Below are 20,891 nucleotides of genomic sequence, written 5' to 3' on the forward strand. Positions count from 1 at the left end.
AGGATCCTACCCTTGATTTTTCCTGTTGGCCCAGAAAGCCTACAGTATTTTCTACCTGGTTCCTTAGGGAAGAATTCACTGACCACTGTCCTCGTCTGGACTGGATTAATTTAGTGACACTTCTGCAACGTGTGGAGGGAAGAATGGCCTGTGGGTGATATAGGAACCCAGGAGCCTGCGATCCCAAGGAGTCTGGCCGGGGTTTCTAATTGCAGTAAAATGTATCTAGCAACTTCTGTTAGCTCAAGCCCTGTGGGAAATAGGAATGTAAGAGAAAACAGTCTCTGCACAGCCACAGTCAAAGCCTGAAAGCTGTTCTCTGATGGTCCTCCACGGTGCATTGCCCTCATACAAGACACAATTCCCTTAACTGTCAATGACGTGACTGGGTTAGCCCGTCTCCCAAACCCATGGCAGGGCTGCAGCAGTACATGGGAAGCGGTTAGGGAGGAAAGAGGACTGGGTAACAGCACTGTCTCTAGGGCCATTAATACCAGGGACCACAACCTCCATTCCAGCTCTGAAGTCCCCAAGGACACTACTGTCTTACAGTTTGGTAAAACAAGGATTTTACAGATAACCCTGGGCCATCAAGCTCAGGTAGAATTATAGTCATTATATTCTGTATCAAAAGGCAGGCAATAACACACTTGAGAAAGCCTGTCATCAAAATAGTGAAGAGACAATTTGGGCCATTTAAAGACAAGTTAGATTACTTAATTCATATAGAACTCGTACTCTCCCAAGAACTCATGGGAATAGGATGTGATGATGTCCTTGTAAATATATATATATATATATTTAAAGGATTTTATTTATTTATTTGGCAGAGAGAGACACAATGAGAGAGGGACCACAGGCAAGAGGAACGGGAGAGGAAGAAGCAGGCTTCCTGCGAAGCAGGGAGCCTGATGCGGGGCTTGATCCCAGTATCCTGGGATCATGACCTGAGCCAAAGGCAGATACTTAATGACTGAGCCACCCAGACACCCTGTAAACATATTTCTACAGTCTCAGCAAACAAATTCTTTCAACCTAATATTTTTTTCCAATCTTATTTAGGTTGTGTTATTTAAAAAAGACTGCATACTTATTGATAATACTGTGGCAAAAATTGCCAGTACTTTTCCACTGATTGCAAATATGATTATTTTATATATAAGTGACTAGAAATCAGCCCATTGGTTTAAAGAAAGGAGGAGGAGGCACAGGAGGAGGTGGGATAAGGTGGAACAGGAGAGGGAGGAAGATAAGATCAAATGGGCTGTGAAGGAAATAAACAAGATGGCGTATTAGAAAAGAACAAATAGAACTTCCTTTCTGAAAGGTGATCAGTGCCCTCTGAGGAGGTAAAAGTTAACCTGGTCCTAAACAATAAAGAGTCCAGGGGTGGAAGAGCAAGAAGTAGGCACCCACACACGAAAAGGAGAAGTGAACAAGGGCCATTGGAGAACCACCTTTCCAGTTTTCAGGGCTGTCCCTCTCCCTTTCAGAAGGACAGAGACCACCTGACTCAATGGATGGAAACATGATGAGGCATGACCTATCAGTCTGTCCCAGGCCCCTCGCAACAGTGAGGGGTCCTGGGATAAGCACACTGGCCAATCTGGGCCAAGGAGACTCTAGGAGGAGAGCAACACCTCTTCCAGGCTGGTTGATAAACTGCAGGGGTGTGTTTGGGGCCATGATTCATCCTGCCGCCTCACCGGGAGAGCCTGCATGAGAAGAAAGCCAACAGAGAAGACAGCCGAAGTGAGTAGGAGACACCAAACCATTCATGATATTGTCATTTGAAGATTTGAGGTCACCATGCCAAGTTTCATCCATGGAGTTTTTTTTGTTATGTGACCAGCAAATCTCCCTTTCCAGTTTGAGCCAGACGGGAGTTTGGTTTCTGTCACCTGCAAGAGAAAACACCCTGACAGCTCAGGGGGGCTTTGGAAATAATGGAACTAAGAATCCTTGTGTATTGAGAGGCACTTGTGCTTCCAGAGTCCTCTCAACATCTTGTTGAAGAACTTGGGTCTTAGGATCTCCATGTGGGGTAGGGGTGAGAGCTAGAGAAAAGTTTGTGGAAAACTAGCCATGAATGATGAGGAGGAAGAGACAGCTCTAGGGAGTGAACACCTTCTTTCCCTCCCTTTCCACCATCCTGCCATTAAAGAAAAATCAAATCAATGCACATGGGAGGAGCAAGAGACTGGCAGAGGGAGAGCTTGCCCAAACCTCTTGAGATCTACATGCTTGAGTACTTGTAGTTTTGTCTGCCCAGAATCTCTTTCCCATTTTAGGCTCAGCATCACTCCTGGCAGTCTGGGTAAATTAACCCCACCTTCCTTTCCTATAGTTCACACAGTTTAGGGCAGCTGAGGGAATCTAGAGGAGTGGACCATGTGACCCAGACCTGGCCAATCGGCATGTTCCATCTTCCCGCCATGGTCCTCTTAGTGAGCCTGACCAGAACTGATCCAGGGACCTGATCATGGACACTGGGAAGGAAGTGCTGGCTTTCAGCTGGACTTTGGGGTACACAGGGAGAAGATTCACCCACAAAGAGGAGCAGAGGATCAAGAAAATGAGAGACAGGCTGACTGAATGCCTTTAGGCCCTTAAATTCAGACACACGTGAAGTGACATTTACCATTTCAACTTTGCAGTCCTATAAGCCAACGAATTCCTCCGTCCCTCCAGAGCCAAGTTTCTCTTTTCACCATTTATTTCCAGGCAAAGCGTGGAGGCTGAAAAAAACAAATCATAAAAAAGGTGTTGAATGAAAGAAATCTCTGATCTCTTTTGTAAGGGATAGGAAGATGTGTTAATGTGTTTTCCCTCAGACTTTGTAATATGGCTATTTAAATTCTATAACATTCTTAATACTATAATATACCAGATCCATGACAATTAATGTGGCTTTTGTGGGTTGGCCTACAACCAATTAACTGAACTTTTGAGATACAACCTATCTGTTAGGATTTGCCTGCATTCAAAAAAAAAAAAAAAAAGAAATCATTGAGGATCGCCTGGCTGGTGCAGTTGGTGAAGCCCGTGGTTCTTGATCTCAGGGTTGTGAGTTCAAGTCCCACTTTGGGTGTGGAGATTACTTAAAAATAAAATCTTAAGAAGGGAAAGAAAGGACAGGACAGGACAGGAAAGGAAAGGAAAGGAAAAAGAAAAGAAATGAAATGAAATCACGGAGAAGATTCTGTAAACTCTGAATACCACGTGGTTCTTCTTAACTCCCTTCCACCAATAATCAGTGAGCAGGACCCAAAGTTATAAACCCCTTGTACCGTAACCAACATCTGCCCCCTTCTTCCCACACATCAGGTATTTGTATTTAAAGGGGTGGGATACATGCAATACGAGGGACTACTTTTCATCAGTCATAGAAAATATTCACTGAGGGCACCTGGGTGGCTCAGTGGGTTAAGCCTCTGCCTTTGGCTCAGGTCATGATCTCACAGTTCTGGGATCAAGCCCCGCGTCGGGCTCTCTGCTCAGCGGGAAGCCTGCCCTCCCCTCTCTCTCTGCCTGCCTCTCTGCCTACATGTGATCTCTGTCTGTCAAATAAGTAAGATCTTTAAAAAAAAGAAAAAAAGAAAAAAATGAAAAGATACACTAAACGTGAGTATAAGAAAATTTGTATTTCCATTATAAATGATGACATAAATTACTTATAAAATTCAGGAATAATAATATTTTAATGGCAATAGTTCCCTTAACCAGAATGTTATATTTTGCAGTGGAAGTCCAAACCTCAGCTAATCTGCTTATTCAGAAAGAATTCTTTGGTGACAATGGTTTCTCCCCACAGAATAGTAAATAAATGTAAGCATACTTAGGAATAAAAGAAATTATCTTTAATCAGCTCTTTATAATTTCCATAAGATCTCTGGAATTTCCCAAACTATGTTCTTTGGAACCATGAACTAGTGTTTTACACACACACATACACACAAAATCCTGTGGTCAAATAAGATTGTGAAACATTCACTACTACTGTCAATCCTGAAAACTCTTCAGGGCATACTAGCACATTGGAAAATGTGAGAAGTCTCGCAGTACAGATACCTGTCCAAATGTGTTTCACACAGCATTTCCCAACATTAAGTTCCTCAAAATGAAATACGGTGTTTTGCTTCCTATCTCAACCTCCAAACCCCAATTCCCCAAAGCAACTTTTGGAACAGCTTGTGGAACTAGTTCCATAAAGCAAAGTTTGGGAAACACTAGTTGAGTGGTTTCTATCTACACAGATTTTGCTGTCTGAATAATATGGAAGACATTTTGAGTGACAATTACACCCATTTGGATTTAACTTCAACTGACTCCATAATTAGAAATTTAAAATGCAAATTTTTCAAAAGCAAACTGCCTTTACCATTTAGAAATGTTGCTGAGACTTACTTGGATTTGCGTACAGTTATATTACTTTCCAGTATATCTGGTATAGGTAATAGGCTCCAAAGACCTATAAACATTGAACACAAATAAGATTAGCCTTGTCTAAATTTTATCTATAAACAAGGGCTTGACAATTTTAATATGGCAAATGTGCTCTGGATCGTTCGTTCTTTCTTTCTTCTTTCTTTCTTTCTCTCTCTCTCTCTCTTTTTTTTTTGTACATGCCTCTTGGGAAAACTGGGAATGGAATGGAAGCTTTTTCATTTACATTCTGCACAAGATGTATATTACGGATTCATGTTAGTATGGGTGAGGACATGAAGCCATTGCTATTGAGCCTCAGATGTGGCAGCAAAGAATTAAGAGATCATCACCATCTCTCACTAAATATAATGAAAATCTAACTTTACAACACTCCTCTTAAACGAGCTTGCCTCATGCTACTTGGCTATGCATTAAATCTTGGCATACACAAAAAATAAAAACAGGGTACTTCTAAAGGTTCATTTCTGTTGGCTGGATTATGAAGATTAACTCCTCAGATGGTGTTCCAAGAAAGTCATCAAATGTAAGTATAATTGAAAATAAAAACCTAAAAACCATTTAAATATTGATAGGAAAGTGAACAGACAGGATATAGTCAAGACATCGCTCTTTAGATACATAACATCAGTGTCTATCATAAAGGATTAAAAAGTTTAATTCTCTAGGGAATATAATGGAGATTTCAACTTCAGTAAAGCGCATTTCCTGAGAATAATATAGCATAATTATTCTCATAGCAGAGGCACCCATACAGATTATACACATTTAATACAATTTAAATTTTAGGTCATTTGTGCTGATGGTATTTTTAAAAGGTGATAAATTGGGTTTATTATTCTGTAAAATATTCTAACCCCGGGTCCTAGATACAGGGCAGTCCTCTTCTCGAAAGCACCCTGTGGCTTCTGTCACCTTGCTGGTTCACACGAATATTAGCTCTGTGCTAAAACGCAGCGTTTCTCACAACCTATGCCACCATTGATACACACGATGACTGCGTGAGGTCCAGGGAATGGGTGCCATTTTCTTAATGGAGGGTATTATGATCATACAGTCACAGCTACCATTTACTGAGCATTTACTATGCGCAGCCAAGCAAAAATTCTCGTCTGTCTGTCTGAATGGACTTCACAAGACCACCACGGGGTCGCTGCCGTTAGGTCACCAAAGAACAGAAAGGAAATTGAAGCACTGAGAGGCTAAGTAACTTACTCAAAACCACAGAGCTGGAAATCGGCAGAGGCAAGACCGAAATTCAGATCTAGCTGCCAGTCCATGTTTTGTCACATCGCGGATAAATTTATCGGTTAAGTGGGTTCACTTAATAGAAAATTTAATAAATCTAAATCTGTGAATATGAAATAAAGTCACACAAGCTGTAGGCAAATGTGTGATGTTCAGGTAACAAGGCTTTAACATATAGGATGTGGGTTTTTTGTTTTTTTGTTTTTGTTTTTTTTCCTTTTGGCAGGGGTTAGCTGAAGATTAAGGATCCTTAGAGCTTGTGAGGTGATCGTGAAGAGGCAAATGCCAGGACAGGGTTACAGTTCTGCTGCAGACCTCCTGAGATGAAGAGCTCCAGCCTTCAGCTTACCTGCCTTCAAGGTTGCCCAGAAAACTTCTTCTTGACATAGGAAATCTTCCTACTTTTACACGTTTTTAAGGCATCACATAATCACTTTTCTATGGGAAATATAAATAATTCAAATAATTCTGAAAAAGAAAGGGCTTGATTATTGTATATTACAATTTGAGAAAAAAAATCTAATTCAACAAAAAGCTGACAATCAGGTCAGAAGCATTACGGGAAGTTTCTTGCTCGTTTTCTCCAGAGGTTAAACCAGAATATTTTTTAAAGAGGGCAGAAGTTTAAGGTCTAGCTAGGGAATAAAGACATGTTTTGTCTGACACTTCCCAAGTCAAATCCAACATTTATCAAATGATTCTTAAGTGCTGTATTTAAAAAAAATAGAGCCAGGAGCTGGCAACCTGGGTATATTAAGCTTTCATTATTGTAAATTTGTATTTTAAAAACCCAAGGTCTTTTTCGTAAATATGCAAGGGCTTCTCTGACAATTTCTCTTCTTATAAAGCCACCTTTCACTAAAACATGTTAAATAAAACTCCTGTATCTAAAATGAATTCTTGGCATCTGGGAGTTTAAAATCTCCCCCAAATTCAGAGGTAGCTGGGGGGAAGCTGTATAATTATAGTTCATCTGAGTGCAAGTCATAATCAAAAACGTTGAGAACCGAAAAGTAGTATCTTAGAATGGCATTTCAAACAAAAAAAGTACTTACTGGCATTTTAAAAATTTTCCTGCAATTCGTTATTCATTCCATCGGAAGAAAATGTGCACTACCATTCTGGATAAGGCAAACAATACTCAAAATTGTCATTAACTAAAAACAACTGGCCACCACTATGTGAAAAACCAAATGCTTTAATGAGGCTATCAAGAACAACAGTTCAATTGTTTCATTGGATACATTAATATCGATCCATAATATACAGTGCTATGGACCATACAGAAATGATTGCTGCGTCCAACAGCAGGGGACTATATTATTAACATTACAGTACCAAGCGTCCGCAAGAGACAGTCATTTGTCTTTTTTTTTTTTTTTCAAGAAATAGGGTCTTTTAATATACTGCTATCAACACCAACTTTTCCCCAGTGCATTTTTAAAAAATATTAATAAGTGCATTCCTTTGTGCTTTATTTTATATCTCTTAACTTCCTATGTATTTTATTTGTTCTTATTGCTTTATTATTTAAAAACAACCAGAAAGAACTTTGTCATCCTGTGTATGACCAGGTTGGTTGTAAGGGTTTTTGGCAAAGTCAAAGGGTTTGGTATTTCCATGGCCTTACCCGGAGGCAGGTGGACAAGTTTGGCATTTTGGTCACTCCATACGGAGGCCCGACCCCGAGTCACAAGTGTGCTCTCAGGGATGGGGGGAGTGGTGTGGATCATTCTCTCGCGGTCACAAACGACGACCCCAAACCACCGCTTCTTGGCTTAACTAGTCCCTAAAACAAATCCACACTCAATTTGGCAAAAAAGAAATAAATAAAACCACCCCCCGAGGCTGCAGCATTCTCCTGGGCTTCTTCACCCGCCACTCCGAGAAATTGACTTTTAAGAAGAAGGGGATGGGGAAGCAGGTGGCAGTGAGCTCAGGAGTTGCGAAAGTCAGGACAGTGGTATGAGATGCCATGCTTCCTCTAACAGAGCTTTGTGTAAGGTCACTTAGCCCTGGCCATATTCCCTGGGCCAGGGGCTCGTCAACCTTGCTCCGTTTTCAAGAACCCTCACCATCAGCTAAAGAAAACAAATATCATACCGTAGCGATCTTTGACTTCTGCACCCAGCTCCCCTCCCCCCATATAAATATGAAGAGAAAAATAGACAATGCTATGATTGTATCAGTGAACACTATGGTACAGTTAGCTGTTCATGCAGATTTGCATCACTATTCTAGGAAAAGAGCTATACAATTAAGGGGATTGAAAGAATGGGAATTAATTTTCCCTACCCCCTTCGGTAATAAAGCTATAAAACTGATCGCATCATCAATGTTTCCAAGGATTCTCATTGCCCGACGTGCATGGGAACTGTGCAGTTGATTATTTTCAGGGAAGCCATCCATTCATACACCTGACAATCACACCTTCTCTTTGAACCCTCCAATACCCATCCGCCAATTCGTATTTGACATTTAAACTCATTTTCTTTAAAAAAAAAAAAAAACCTTCTGAATAAGATTTCCTGATGAAAAAAGTTGGCACTCTGTCACTAAAATATATTTAATATGAAAAATACCATCTTGAAACTGTCTCCTATATTACGGTTCAGTCAGTGCTAGTCCAAAAAAGACTACTGCTATATTTAAGGCACTTCATTCTGAATGGATATGCTTTATGCCACTTGCTATTCAATTGTAGGCTGCTACTGAGAAATTCCATTCAACAGCCTGGCTCTTAACACCATATGTCAGCTGTATAAAACACGTAGGCCAGATAGATTACATGTAACACTACTGTTATTGCAAAGGACCACACAAGTAGATAATGCACTGAAACTAACTTACAACTTTGCTGCTTGTTGAAACACTGCTACCCAGTAACAGTAATTTGCCAATACAGTTATTTCTCTCCTTCCAAAAATTCAGCAGCTGTTTGCTGAAATAAACCCCAATTTAAATGACCATTATGGGCGTATCAACGCTATGGTGATCATTCTCCCAAGAATATTGCTACTTTTATATCACTAAAAATAAATATGTAAGTTTATTTTCTCTAGAAAGCCAGTTTTTGCCTATTAATACTACACCTTAAACGTGTGGAAAAAAACAGTTCCAAGTGAGACGGTAATATACAAAATATTCGCAAAGCTCTCTTTAAACACAAGACCTTGCATAAAAGTTTTCTTTCACGTGGGTACAAAGAATGCGGAAAACCACCAGTGAGTTGTAAAAATATTGAAAACTTGCCATTTTAAGATGCATATTCTTACAAATTAATACAAACATACTGAAAAGAACAATGATAATAAAGAATCTGTACAAATCAAATGAACAGTAAAACATAATTTAAAAATAAAAATAGGAAAGCCAATTAGAAATGTGCCCAGTTTGGTTTTCTTTATCAAAAGTGAAATGGGAGAGAGAGAGGAAAAAAATTTTAAAAAGGACAACTTTCAGTGCTCCTCAATATTTTGAGAGGACACTCATTTCCTTTTAAAATAAAATATATCTTATGGAAAACTGAATCACACTAACTGATGAGGAAAACTGTTAACAGAGCACAGAGTGAAGGACAGCAAGATTAGGGCCCATGTGTCAGGGCCTCGCTCTCTAACCCTTCAATTTCACTTGCACCTAAGTAAGGGATCAGTTATATTTTCTAACCAGACAATCCTCATCAAATTGGATGCACTTTTTTTTTTTTTTAACAGAATATTGTATTGCCTTAAATAGCTTGCAGTAGAAAGGCTAAATGTTGTTAAAACGGTACTGGATCTTTAAGGCAGTACCAATGAATCAATACATTTACAAAGTAAAAAATGGTTAGTTTGGATTTCTTCCTTTCTTTCCTCAATCTCTTTCTCTCTGCCTTTTTTTTTTCTTTTAAATTTTTGGTTGCTTTACATTCTTTCAATTAAACTTTACATTTAATTTCCAAAGATGTCACAGGCATTTAAAAAAAAAAAAATCTCAAACCAAGTTTCCCCTGAATAAAAATGGACAGAAATTTCTCTGATGCAAAATCCTCTTGCTCAGAAAGCTAAAGTCCGGGGTGAATTCAGTTCGCAGATACTGTACACTCATTGTACAATACTTTGGAGGCATCTGTAGTTGTAAAATAGAATATACAAGTCTGTTTCACAAAATTCTAAAAATAAAATATATCTTGGGCTATTGATAAAGCATGAAAAAAACTTTCATATTAAAGGAAAAATTATCAAGAAACCCCCTTCGGGGAAATTAGGAAACCTACGAATTGAGAAAGTAAGCAGTTTCGGAAAGCGCAGGGCAGGACGGCCGCTAACAAGCGTGCTCGGCTTCCTCCATGCTCACGCTGCTCCTTCGGCTGCTTGTTTTGGAAGCTCCGGGGGACACTGACGAGAGCAGCGGGTCAGTTATGCCAACGGGAGAAAGGGTGTCATCCATCAGGATGTCTTCCAGTTTGGATCCCATTTTCGTGGGGACGCTATAGGCTTGGTTCCCCTCGGTCCCCGCGCCAAGGTTGTTGTTGAAGGTGATGGTGCCGTCGGTGAGATCAAGCGTTGTCGTGCAAGGTAGGTCTGCGTGGTGCTGAAGGAGGTCTTGGTTGCAGTTCTCGAGAGTGGGTTCTTGCTTGATGATCCGATTCACCAGGTCGGGGGAGCAGAGGCCCGTGGATGGAATAAGCGAAAGTCCGTGGGCTCGAGCCTGCATTTCAAGTTCCTAAAATGAAAGCGAAAACCCGATGTTTCAAGAGGTGGAGGATTTTAGGGCAATCCAAGGACTGTCTGTGGTACTGTAAGGGGGTGTATGTGTCGTTATGTACATGTTCAAACTCACAGGCTGTACGACACCAACAGTGAACTCTAAGGTCAAACAGGGACTTTGGGTGATGGTGTCGTGCAGTGTAGGTCCACCAGTTGTAGCAAATGTACCACTGCGGTGGGGGGCGTGGCTGGGGGGAGGTGGCATACCTGTGGGAGAGCAAGGAGCATACGGGGAGTCTCTTTACCTTCTCCTCAATTGTGCTGTGCACCCAAAACTTCTCTAAAAGTAAAGTAATAGGGGCATCTGGATGGCTCAGTCAATTAAGCGTCTGCTTTTGGCTCAGGTCATGATCTCAGGGTCCTAGGATCGAGTCCTGTGTAGAGCTCTCTGCTCAGTGGGGGTCTGCTTCTCCCTCTCCCTCTGTGCTATCTCTCGCTCTCAAAGAAATAAAATCTTTTTTTTAAAAAAATCTGACACTTAGAGGAAAAAACAATTACGAAAATAATTTTTTTGCTCTTTTCAATTAATAAATGTTATTTCTTCCAGTAGAGCATAGGAACCACCGGTAGTACATGACATGAGTTTTAAATGCTACACAGATTTCATTAGGTATTAAATACAAAGACTGTCTCTCCCAGATGTTCATATTCCTGAAGATAAATTTTAAAAATACAGAAATAAAAATAAATATAAAAATAAAATTTCAAAATGTGAGCTGACTGAAAGAAAATGTTTGGTAAATAATACAGTCCTGGGGTCCCTAAACTCTGAACACATATCCAGGGGTGCTGCAGTGAACTCGTAGGGCACTGTGACATTTTCAGATAACTGGAGAAATAGCACACTACTCCAAGAACTACTAAACTCAGGAAGCCTCATGGTCTCAGCAGTAAACTGCGACATGCTTCTCCATAGCATATCATTGTAAAGTCGGGCCTTTGGTGGTCGCTGTGATAAAAAGTAAGAACTGCATAAAAAGCAACACAGGATGAGAAATGAGGACGGCACTGTCCAACTGGATTCCGCAGCTGGAGAGGTTGTGCAGTGTGCAACAGACACACACAGCCCATTAGCAGGTAACACAGTTATTAGAAAATCAAATAAAAATGCTGTTTTTCGGGGTGCCTGGGTGGCTCAGTGGTTAAACCTTCTGCCTTCAGCTCAGGTCATAATCCTAGGGTCCTGGAATTGAGCCCCGCATCGGGCTCTCTGCTCTGCAGGGAGCCTGCTTCCTCCTCTCTCTCTGCCTGCCTCTCTGCCTTCTTGTGATCTCTGTCTGTCAAATAAATAAATAAAATCTTAAAAAAAAATGCTGTTTTTCTTTCAGCTTTTCTGTTTTGTATTTTCAAATAGCAACTGAGTTGTTAGGACCTAAACATTCATTAAGTTGGTTGGAACTAACAAAGAAATGGTAGCTATTCCTTTGGCCTAGGGCACAGCTAAACAGTTACTAAGATACGAAGGGTATCATGACCTAGTAAAGTGAGTGGGAATGGCAAAACTTGTGGAAGTTGTATACAAGGAACTTAACTTTGAGAAGTGTTGCCTAACTCATCTTACCAGGCCCAAGGGAAGTGTTGTGCTTGGCTGGCTTGTTTTTTTTTTAATTCCAAAAGAAAGTTTTTATAAGGAGGATGAATAATTTCTCTCTATACTTTCTCCACATCCTTCCTATTACGGGCTGAACTGAAAAATTTGTTATGTTACAGGGTGAGGGTATCAAGCCCCGCGTCAGGCTCCCAGCTCAATGCCCAGTCTCCTCGAGAGGCTGTCCCTCTGCCTCCCCCCTCCACTGTGCTCGCCCTCTTGCATGCTCTCTCTCCCCCTCTCTTTTCTCTTTCTCAATCTTTAAAAGAAAAGAAAAGAAAAGAAAAGAAAAATTCATATGCTCAAGTCCTAACCCCCAGCACCTCAGAATGTGTGTTTTGAGATGCTGTTTTTTAAAGAGGCAATTAAATTCAATGAGGTCATTTGGGTGGGCCCTAATCCAACCTCTAATAGGACAGATGTCCTTAGAAGAAGAGATTAACATATGATCTCGCCGATATGTGGAATTTAAGAAACAAGGCAGAGGATCACAGGGGAAGAGAGGGAAAAAAACGAAACAAATGGAAACAAACTGAGGGTTGCTGGAGGGGTGAGGGGTGGAGGGATGGGGTAACTGGGTGAGGGACTTTGGGGAGGGCATGTGATGTAATCAGCACTGGGTGTTAGGTAAGATGGATGAATCACTGACCTCTACCACTGAAACCAATCAGACATTATATGTTAATTAACTGAATTTAAATTTTAAAAAAAGAAGAAGAAGAGATTAGGACACACAGACACACCTAGGTTAAGACCCTGGAAAGCCTTTCCTGGAAAACCAAAAGGCATCCTCCCAGAGAAGTATAAAAAAACTAATTCTGCCCACACCCTGACCTTGGGCTTCAGCCTTCAGAACTGCTAGGAGGAGATGCGTGTCCCCACCTGACCTGCGGTATTTGTTAGAGCGGCCTGAGCGGACTAACGCACTTTCCAAGTGTGACAGCCTCTCCAGGTTCCTCTTTGCAAAATGCCTTCCAACCAAGCTCTTTGCACTCTCCCTGAGTATCCCTGGACCCTCCTAAAATGAACCCAAACGACTCTCGATGAGTGTTCTTTCTATGCTTGTCGTACCCTCATATAATAACGGCAGAATATAAATGTGAAGTCATCTTGCCACACGACGGAGGGACAAGCAGCCTCCAGCGTGATCCAGAGTGATCCACCTTTGCCCACAAGCCTGGAAATGCACTTTCCTGAAAAGTCATGTCCAGTGTGCAGTCCAGATTGTTCTCTGGACGCCGGACACATAAAAGACGGGAGCCTGAGATGTCACAAAAGTATGTTCATGTTCCTTTACTTGATCTCCAGAAACACAAGTCTCTTTGGGCGTCATTTTAAAGCCTTGGGCTGTTTAATAAAATTATGGTTCCAAAGATATTAAGGCTTCATGCTCTTTCTTCTGTGAAAATTTCTGCATGCATCACTTGGAGTGAAAATGAAAGGGAGCCCTTAGGCCCAAGCTTAAAACATGCACTATTGTAAATCTACACCAACATGCTAATACGAACAGCTCCCCCACACGTGTAGTTTGTTTTAAAAAGAAAAAAAAGAAGTTGGATGAAAAGAGGCAAACATCTCACCCTGATCTCTTGTTGTTTAATTAAAAATGTTTATCAGCTGATTAAAGCATTGCTTAGATTTCTAAACAATGTGGTAAGTCTCATCTGGAGAACTCAGGCTCATTGCATGGAACGGCCTCCCTAATTAATAATGTTTTCCGTGATACGCGTTAAGTTCTACAGGCTGTCTAATGCTGTCACCAGAAGAAACCTATGATGCTGTCACCGTGGCATTTCCAATCCACATTTTTCACAATATTCGTATTCCACACAAAGAGACGAGTTTGGATGCTGAAAACAAAACCTAGTCCTCTTTCAAAACAGTTCCTATGTTTTAACATTTGTATAAGGAAATAACACATCAGTATACGCTCCTTTTATAAAAGGGTATGCTAAGTTCAAGAGAAAAGGACCTATGGCTACATATGAAAATACGAACATAAAACAAACAACAAAAACTTAAAAAAAAAGGATTTTCAAATGACATGCAACCTCTGCTTCACTGTGGACATTCTAAAATGCACCCCCTAGAGGAGAATGGTCTTCTGCCACCCTGCTGAAGATCACTGTCATGCCATGAGAGAAGTGATATTGGGAAATGTCAACCATGTTCTGGGGCATTCAAAAGGTCGGGGACTATTATCATAAACGAATTACTCTGTTAGAGAGGTTGAGTGTCCAGGATTCACACCATCAGGTGGAACACACTGCTATCTGAAGGGTCAGGCTTTGCTGGCCACAAACAGTTGCACTGGAAACCTGAAAATATGGTAAAAGACGGGTCCATCTACTCAAGAAGAAGGTACTCTGTTGTCTCTTACCAGTGGACTGTGCTCAAGGTCAACAAGTAAATGAAAATTACTCTTGCCAACTCCTTTGTTCATGAGCAAGGAGTCCATTTTTCTTTGCCTTCTTCAAGACAGTTTTGGAGGAAGTTATGATTATGCCCTTACCCTCAGCATGAGAGCCCGAGTGCCTAAGAGGAGTACCATGAGCTCATACTACAGAAGGACTGCCCCATTTCACACTTCATAGTACCATGTTTATCCAGTACACAGAATGACAGATGAATTCCACATAACAAAATTAGTATTTCTCACTCCAAGAATAAGTAGCGTGAGTTAAAGATACAATAATTTCACTGTCTGCAACGACTTCTAAAATTTTTATCTTGGTAAGATCTTCTGGATGTCTCCAAGTTCCTTATAAACATAGGCTTTGACCATCGGCTACATACCCCCACCGAATACTGAGGCATCTTGGTATTTAACAACTTCAATTCTTATTCTTTGAAATAATTTTTGCTATTGACTGAATGTTTGTATCTCGCCCCACCCCAAAATTCCTATGTTGGAATCTAATCCCCAAGGTGATGAATTTGGAGGTAGGACTTTGGGCAGTAATTAAGGTGTGAGAGTCGAGTCCTCATGAATGGGATTCATGCCCTTATTAAAAAGAACACCAGAGAGCGCTTTCATGCCCTTATTAAAAAGAACACCAGAGAGTGAAGACCCAGGGATGCCACCTCTGTCTATGAAATAGGAAGCAGGCTCTTACCAGACACCGAATCTACCTGCACCCCGATCTTGGACTTCCTAGGCTAAGGAACTCTAAGAAATAATGTTTGTTGTGTAAGCCACCCAGTCCGTGGTATTTTGTTACTGTAGTCCAAATGCACTAAGCCAGTTAGGTTCTATAAAGTGGCTCTGAACCTTGAATTCGTATGTACCAAACGATTGCTTCTAAAAGAAATACGGAGTTAGGTTTCTATGAGTATCTTAGTCACATTTTCATTAATGAGTCAACATGTAACCTTGTTTTATGTTTAAAGACACCTTAATACACCATGTTGATTTATTAATATGGAAATCACAGCCAAGAGCACTGGAACTTACCTACAAAGGAAACTTATCTCCAGAAGACTCCTCCCAGCCTTTTCATGCTTAGGAACACCAGACAACTTCAGTAATACTCTTAGGAGCCATTTTAAACAGCAAAATTCACCCATAAAACCCACAGAAATGTGAGAAGCCTGGGACTAAGGACCATGAAAAGGATGCTTATGGTGTGAGCTAAAACAAGACAGCAGGTCATTGCCTTGTTCATCCTTCACTCAGATTAGCCACTCTGCGCATGTCCACGAAGGACTGTGAGAGCACCATGAATGTTATCTTGGGCTTACGGTAAATTTTTATGAGCGGCAAATTCACAAAGAGGCAATCCATAAATAATGAGTAGCTACTGTATTAGGATCATGTAAATCAAGCCCCCCATGGCTCATTATATCCCCTTTCCTCCCACCTCCAAGTCGGGGACGTATCGCAAAGCCCTCACAACACGTGCCCGTACCTGTATTCGGAGCAACAAGTGCCGGTTGGCGTGCTCCAGCTTCTTCTGCCGGGTTTCAAGGTCCTTTGCGCGCTGCTGTTCTCGCTGCAACTTTCGGATATAGTCCACAGATGCTTTTAAGATGGTTCCCTTGTTCCAGCGCATGTCTCTGTAACGAAGAAGAAAACAACCTTTTTCGGGATGCAAGGCACAATGAAAATTCATCATTCAGGGCATTCGATGTCTAAAGATATCTTAACGATGACACGAGATGACAGGTACCATTCACTGAGTGCTTGTCCTGTGCCGGACACTGTCTGCCCACCTCTTAGACATGATCCTACTTAACCCAGACGAGCCCGTTGGAAGGGAGGGGCGTGGTGCATGGGCTGAAACAGACACTGTTTGGAGGAGTATGCCCTTGTTATAGAGCCACGACAAGGTGGGGTCAGGACTTAAATTTAGTTCTGTTGATTACAAAATCGATATTCTTAAAAACCATATTAAAGAGTTACAGGTTTCTAGGACTATCAAAGTTAACTGATTCAGGCAGGCAGAATAAGCTACAGTTAAAAAAAAAAATTCCATGAGATCCTACTACTTGACCGTGTGAAGCATAAAAGTGGTATCTTTGGATTTTCTCATGAATATCCCGGCCAAGTTCTCTAAGCTCTCCCCATCTCCTCATCTATAAAATGGTAATACTACACATGTATGAACAGCCTCACATGTACATTACTGAACTCTAAGGAGGCCTCTTAGATGAATGTGCTATGAAAAGTCTAGAAGGCAATTCAAGTAACAGCAGACACTTTGTTAAAGGTTCAACAGAATAATTACAACGGCTATCTTTAAACAACATTTACTATGTGCCAGGTATCTTTTAAGGTTTTTAGAGCTCATTTGATCATATCATAACCACCTCAGTGGCTAGGCACTAATATTGTCCCCATTTTGTAGGGTAGGAAACAAAGGCACAGAGAGGTGAAGTAATTTGCCCAAGGTCACACAGCTAGGAAGTGGCAGAGCCAGGAAGCCTAGAGGATCTGGCTCCAGACTCCAGGCACTGAACCATTCTGTCATTCTTCTTATGTGACTGAGTCCTCAAAAGAACCAGACTAGGAAGGAATATTCTGAACACCCTTGCCTTTTTTTAAACAGATGAGGAAAATAACTGTCTTCCCCAAGATCACACATCCAGTAAGGGACTCTTCTGGATTTCAAATCCAGGCAGCCTGAGTTTGGTGCCTTTCAGTTTTTCATGACTGTAACTGTAATGTACTCATGTATATGAGGAAATTAAGAACACCATTAAAATGTAGGTAAAAGTGAGCTGAAAAATGTAGAGCACTCCAGAAAAATAATTAAGAATGAAATTATAATTACCTACGTAGTATTTCTGGGGCACCTTAAATTAATCTGAGCTCTTTCTTCGACAGTGTTCATGATGACAATGACAAGGACAATGAAAAAATAAACAAAAACAACTTCACGGATGAAAACTCTTCCACCCCACAACCTACGGCTGCTGGAGGAAGATCGGAAGTATCAGCGGGGATGTGTGAATGGAGGGTCATTAAAACAAGTCACCAAGTAATTGATCCTCCTATGGATTAGATGAAGAACAAAACAGAAGTCCTCCCCTGAGAGGCAGAGAATTCCCGGGGGTCGATCCCTGGGGTCTGAGCACTGAAGATGGCTACCCAGGGAGGTGTCCTGAGATACGGGGAGCACAGAGCTGACTTGTTTAATGTTCAGGGCTGAGATCAGAGTAACAGACCCTTTAGCAGCCAGAGAGAAATGTAACCATAATGAAAGATGCCTTAACTAGGCCAGTGAAGCTGAAAAACCTGTACTGACCCATGACACATGTAAGCAGTTACTCAGTTTCTAAGAAGTGACTGTTCCAACCAATTATCTTATTAGGTTTTGCCTCCTGTAAGACCCAATCAATCGATTATGCTTTTAGGCTTAAAGGAAGGGTATTCAAACTTTTTTTTCCCTCGTAATTAGAGAACCACACTTTTTTCACACAGAAGTATTAAAAGATCCCCAATATAGAAATCAACAATAGGAGATCTGCTATGGGGAGGAGAGCATATGGGGCAAGACCCTGGTCAGCCGGACTATGTTCCTAAAGCAGTAGAGAGCCTGTTCCAGAAGCTGGTATGGAAAACCCCCATTAGAGATTATAGTCCATTTATCTTAAAACAATGCCTACAATTAAAGATTATTATCAGTTCAGATTATAAACACGTAAGTATTCTAATACAATAAAGAAGATATGCAAATAGAGGCTTTCACTGCAGCCCCATAATTTCATAATACGTTGCTAAAGAGATTCACATGCTACAGTTTAAAAGAATATGCTAAAAAGTGAAAGCTGATAAAGAACAGGAAAATGGGAATTCAATTTCAACTATCATGCAAGACTGACTATAGGAAATGAAGGTCACAGCCCCTTAGTAGGATAAATTTGTGCTGCAGAACTGAGAATCTGAATGTTTTGAGATTCAAAATGGCTTTCCTTGAAACCTGGGAAAGCAAAATGTTGATGATGGAAATTCTGCTTGAACATCCATCAAGACCACCTTACAATGGGCAATGATTTTATTTTATTTTGTCACAAATTCCCCGACAATAATGTGAATAGCAAATTTAATAAGCCTTGCATGAATAATGCTTGATTTCATCTTTACATTTTATTAGGTAGCTAAAAGGTCATATTCAAAGGCTAATTTCATCGGATGCCTGTGGGAGCCATTAAAATGTATACACTCTAGCCCCTTACTTCAAATGGGCCACTTTCTAATGGATAAAAATTGTGTATTTGTTGTCCTACTTGCTGACGTTGCTGGTAGGGAAATTATCTTTACAACTGTTATCTGTCTGAACAGGGGTAGGAGGTGAGCAGAGACTGGAAGCTGAAACCCAAATTAGCTGACGTGTACTTAAAAGAGGATGAAAATTACTTTTTTCCAGGTTGGTAAAACACAGCGAGGGCATGCAAGTTTTCAAAAAAAGTTTTTTTGACCTTTTTTTTTAAGATTTTATTTATTTATTTGACAGACAGAGATTACATGTAGACAGAGAGGCAGACAGAGAGAGGAAGGGAAGCAGGCTCCCCGCTGAGCAGAGAGCCTGATGGTAGCTAGATCCCAGGACCCTGGGATCATGACCTGAGCCGAAGGCAGAGGCTTTAACCCCCTGAGCCACCCAGGTGCCCCAATTTTTGACCTTTTATCTGTTGACTATTGTTAAACTTGAAGTCTCTAATACCAGCTCTCAGGGCCCATCGGTACTGTATGAGTTGCACACAAGTTGCCAGAAAATCCAGTCTAAACCACTACTGAAAACTCTGTCCCGCATGAACGGTGAAGAGAATTTTTCTAGCAGCTTGGGGATCATTTGCCAAAAAGTCTCAGACTTCAGAAAGCCACCTCCTTATATCTCAAGCTCAGAGCTGATGTCCAGTAGCCCTTGAATGCAATTCAGTTGCTTTCTCTCAAATTTTTAGTCTGATGAGACTAACCAAAAGAAAGGTATGGGAAATATACCAGCCATGGAACCAAAGGCAGAGGGGGTATTTTGGGACTCTAGTTTCTGTAGCTGTGCACTTTTTGCAACATATGAATAAACATTAAGGTAGCAAAAAATATACGACACAGATTAACATGGAATTGTACTCACGGATCATTTGACTTGGGAATCAAAGTACCTAGTTCTTTAATGCGGTCATTTATGTTAAATCGTCTTCTTCGTTCAACTTCAAGAAAAGAGCACAGGAAGGGACGATTAGTAACAGGCCACATACACATTTAGTAGATCTTGCTAAAGCCATGTGTGCCTTAACTGTGCCGGCCCAAGGCCATATAACCTGAACTGGTATCTCCCCATTGTTGTCATGTTTTCGGTACTGAGTTAAGTGGGAACAGCCAGGACTCAACCCTGAGTATTCAGATTAGGGGACAGCAAATTTTTACGGGGCCAGATAATGAGTTCATTTGGCATTGAGGGCCAAATGGCAAAATTGAGAATATTATGTAGATACCTAAAGAATGGAAGAGAAAATACATTTCCATAGATTTTTTTTTCTTTATTGACAAAATTCAAAATGTGGTAATATTAACTGGATACAATTTTTTTTTTTGGCCATGCAAGTATACCAACAAGAAGCCCAGGGGGCCAGAATTTAGATTTTATATAATTTCTACTTATCGCAGAATATTCTTCTCACGGCTTTTTTTTTTTTTAAACTATTTAAAAATGTAGAAAACATTCTTAGCCTCTAGGCTGTACAAAATTCCCTGCTCTGGGCACAGTGTTGCCCAACAGAAATACAATGCAAGTATTGTATTTCCGTAATTTTCAATTTTCTAGTAGTCATACTGAAAAAGTAAAAAGAAAGAGGTAAAATTAATTTGAGTATTTCTGTAAACCCAACATAGCCAGAATACCATCACTTCAATCTGTAATCTATGTAAATATTAATAAATTAAATACCGAACATTCTTTTCTTGGCACTAAATTTTTGAATCCAGTGTCTTTTTTATACTTCCCAGTGCATCACATTCAAACTGGCCACATTTCCTGTGCTCAACAGACAGCTGTGTTGAGCAGTGACAGGACTGAGTAACACAAGCTTAAGAGTCAAGCCAGCTTGTTTCACTCCACTCTGCGTCCTGGTGGCATCCCTGTTTTATCAGTTCAGTTGCATCATTAGTTAAATTATCATCTTCTTAGGGGAAGATGAAACAGTAAAGCATATGTGTTAATAAATGTCTCTAATTTATCTACTCTGGGAAATAAATTCCAAATAATTTAAGGTCTAACAAATTGGAATAAGTATGTTAATATTTCACTTTAAAACAGTATGTCCAGATACATATTTATATTTGACCAACTAGCATTCCATACACTTAGGTAAATAATATTACGTGTTACTTTCCCAACAAATACTGTTTTTTTTCC

General features: G+C 40.5%; 1 protein-coding gene across 13 annotated transcripts in view; it reads right to left on the reverse strand.

Moving 5' to 3' along the window:
* Positions 1–6,876: 6,876 nt before the first annotated feature.
* MITF (melanocyte inducing transcription factor) overlaps positions 6,877–20,891 on the reverse strand; it is a 222,188-nt gene continuing 208,173 nt past the window's right edge. For all 13 annotated transcript variants that reach the window (XM_044253176.1, XM_044253173.1, XM_044253174.1 and 10 more), the window contains 3 exons: positions 19,611–19,686; positions 15,942–16,089; positions 6,877–10,401 (listed from right to left, as the gene is read on the reverse strand). In XM_044253176.1, coding sequence (XP_044109111.1) covers positions 10,000–10,401; positions 15,942–16,089; positions 19,611–19,686 — 626 coding nt within the window. In that variant the 3' untranslated portion in view covers positions 6,877–9,999. The remainder of the gene's footprint in view (positions 10,402–15,941; positions 16,090–19,610; positions 19,687–20,891) is intronic.

Source organism: Neovison vison, chromosome 6 (assembly GCF_020171115.1).
Source record: "Neovison vison isolate M4711 chromosome 6, ASM_NN_V1, whole genome shotgun sequence".
NCBI classification, from domain to species: domain Eukaryota; kingdom Metazoa; phylum Chordata; class Mammalia; order Carnivora; family Mustelidae; genus Neogale; species Neogale vison.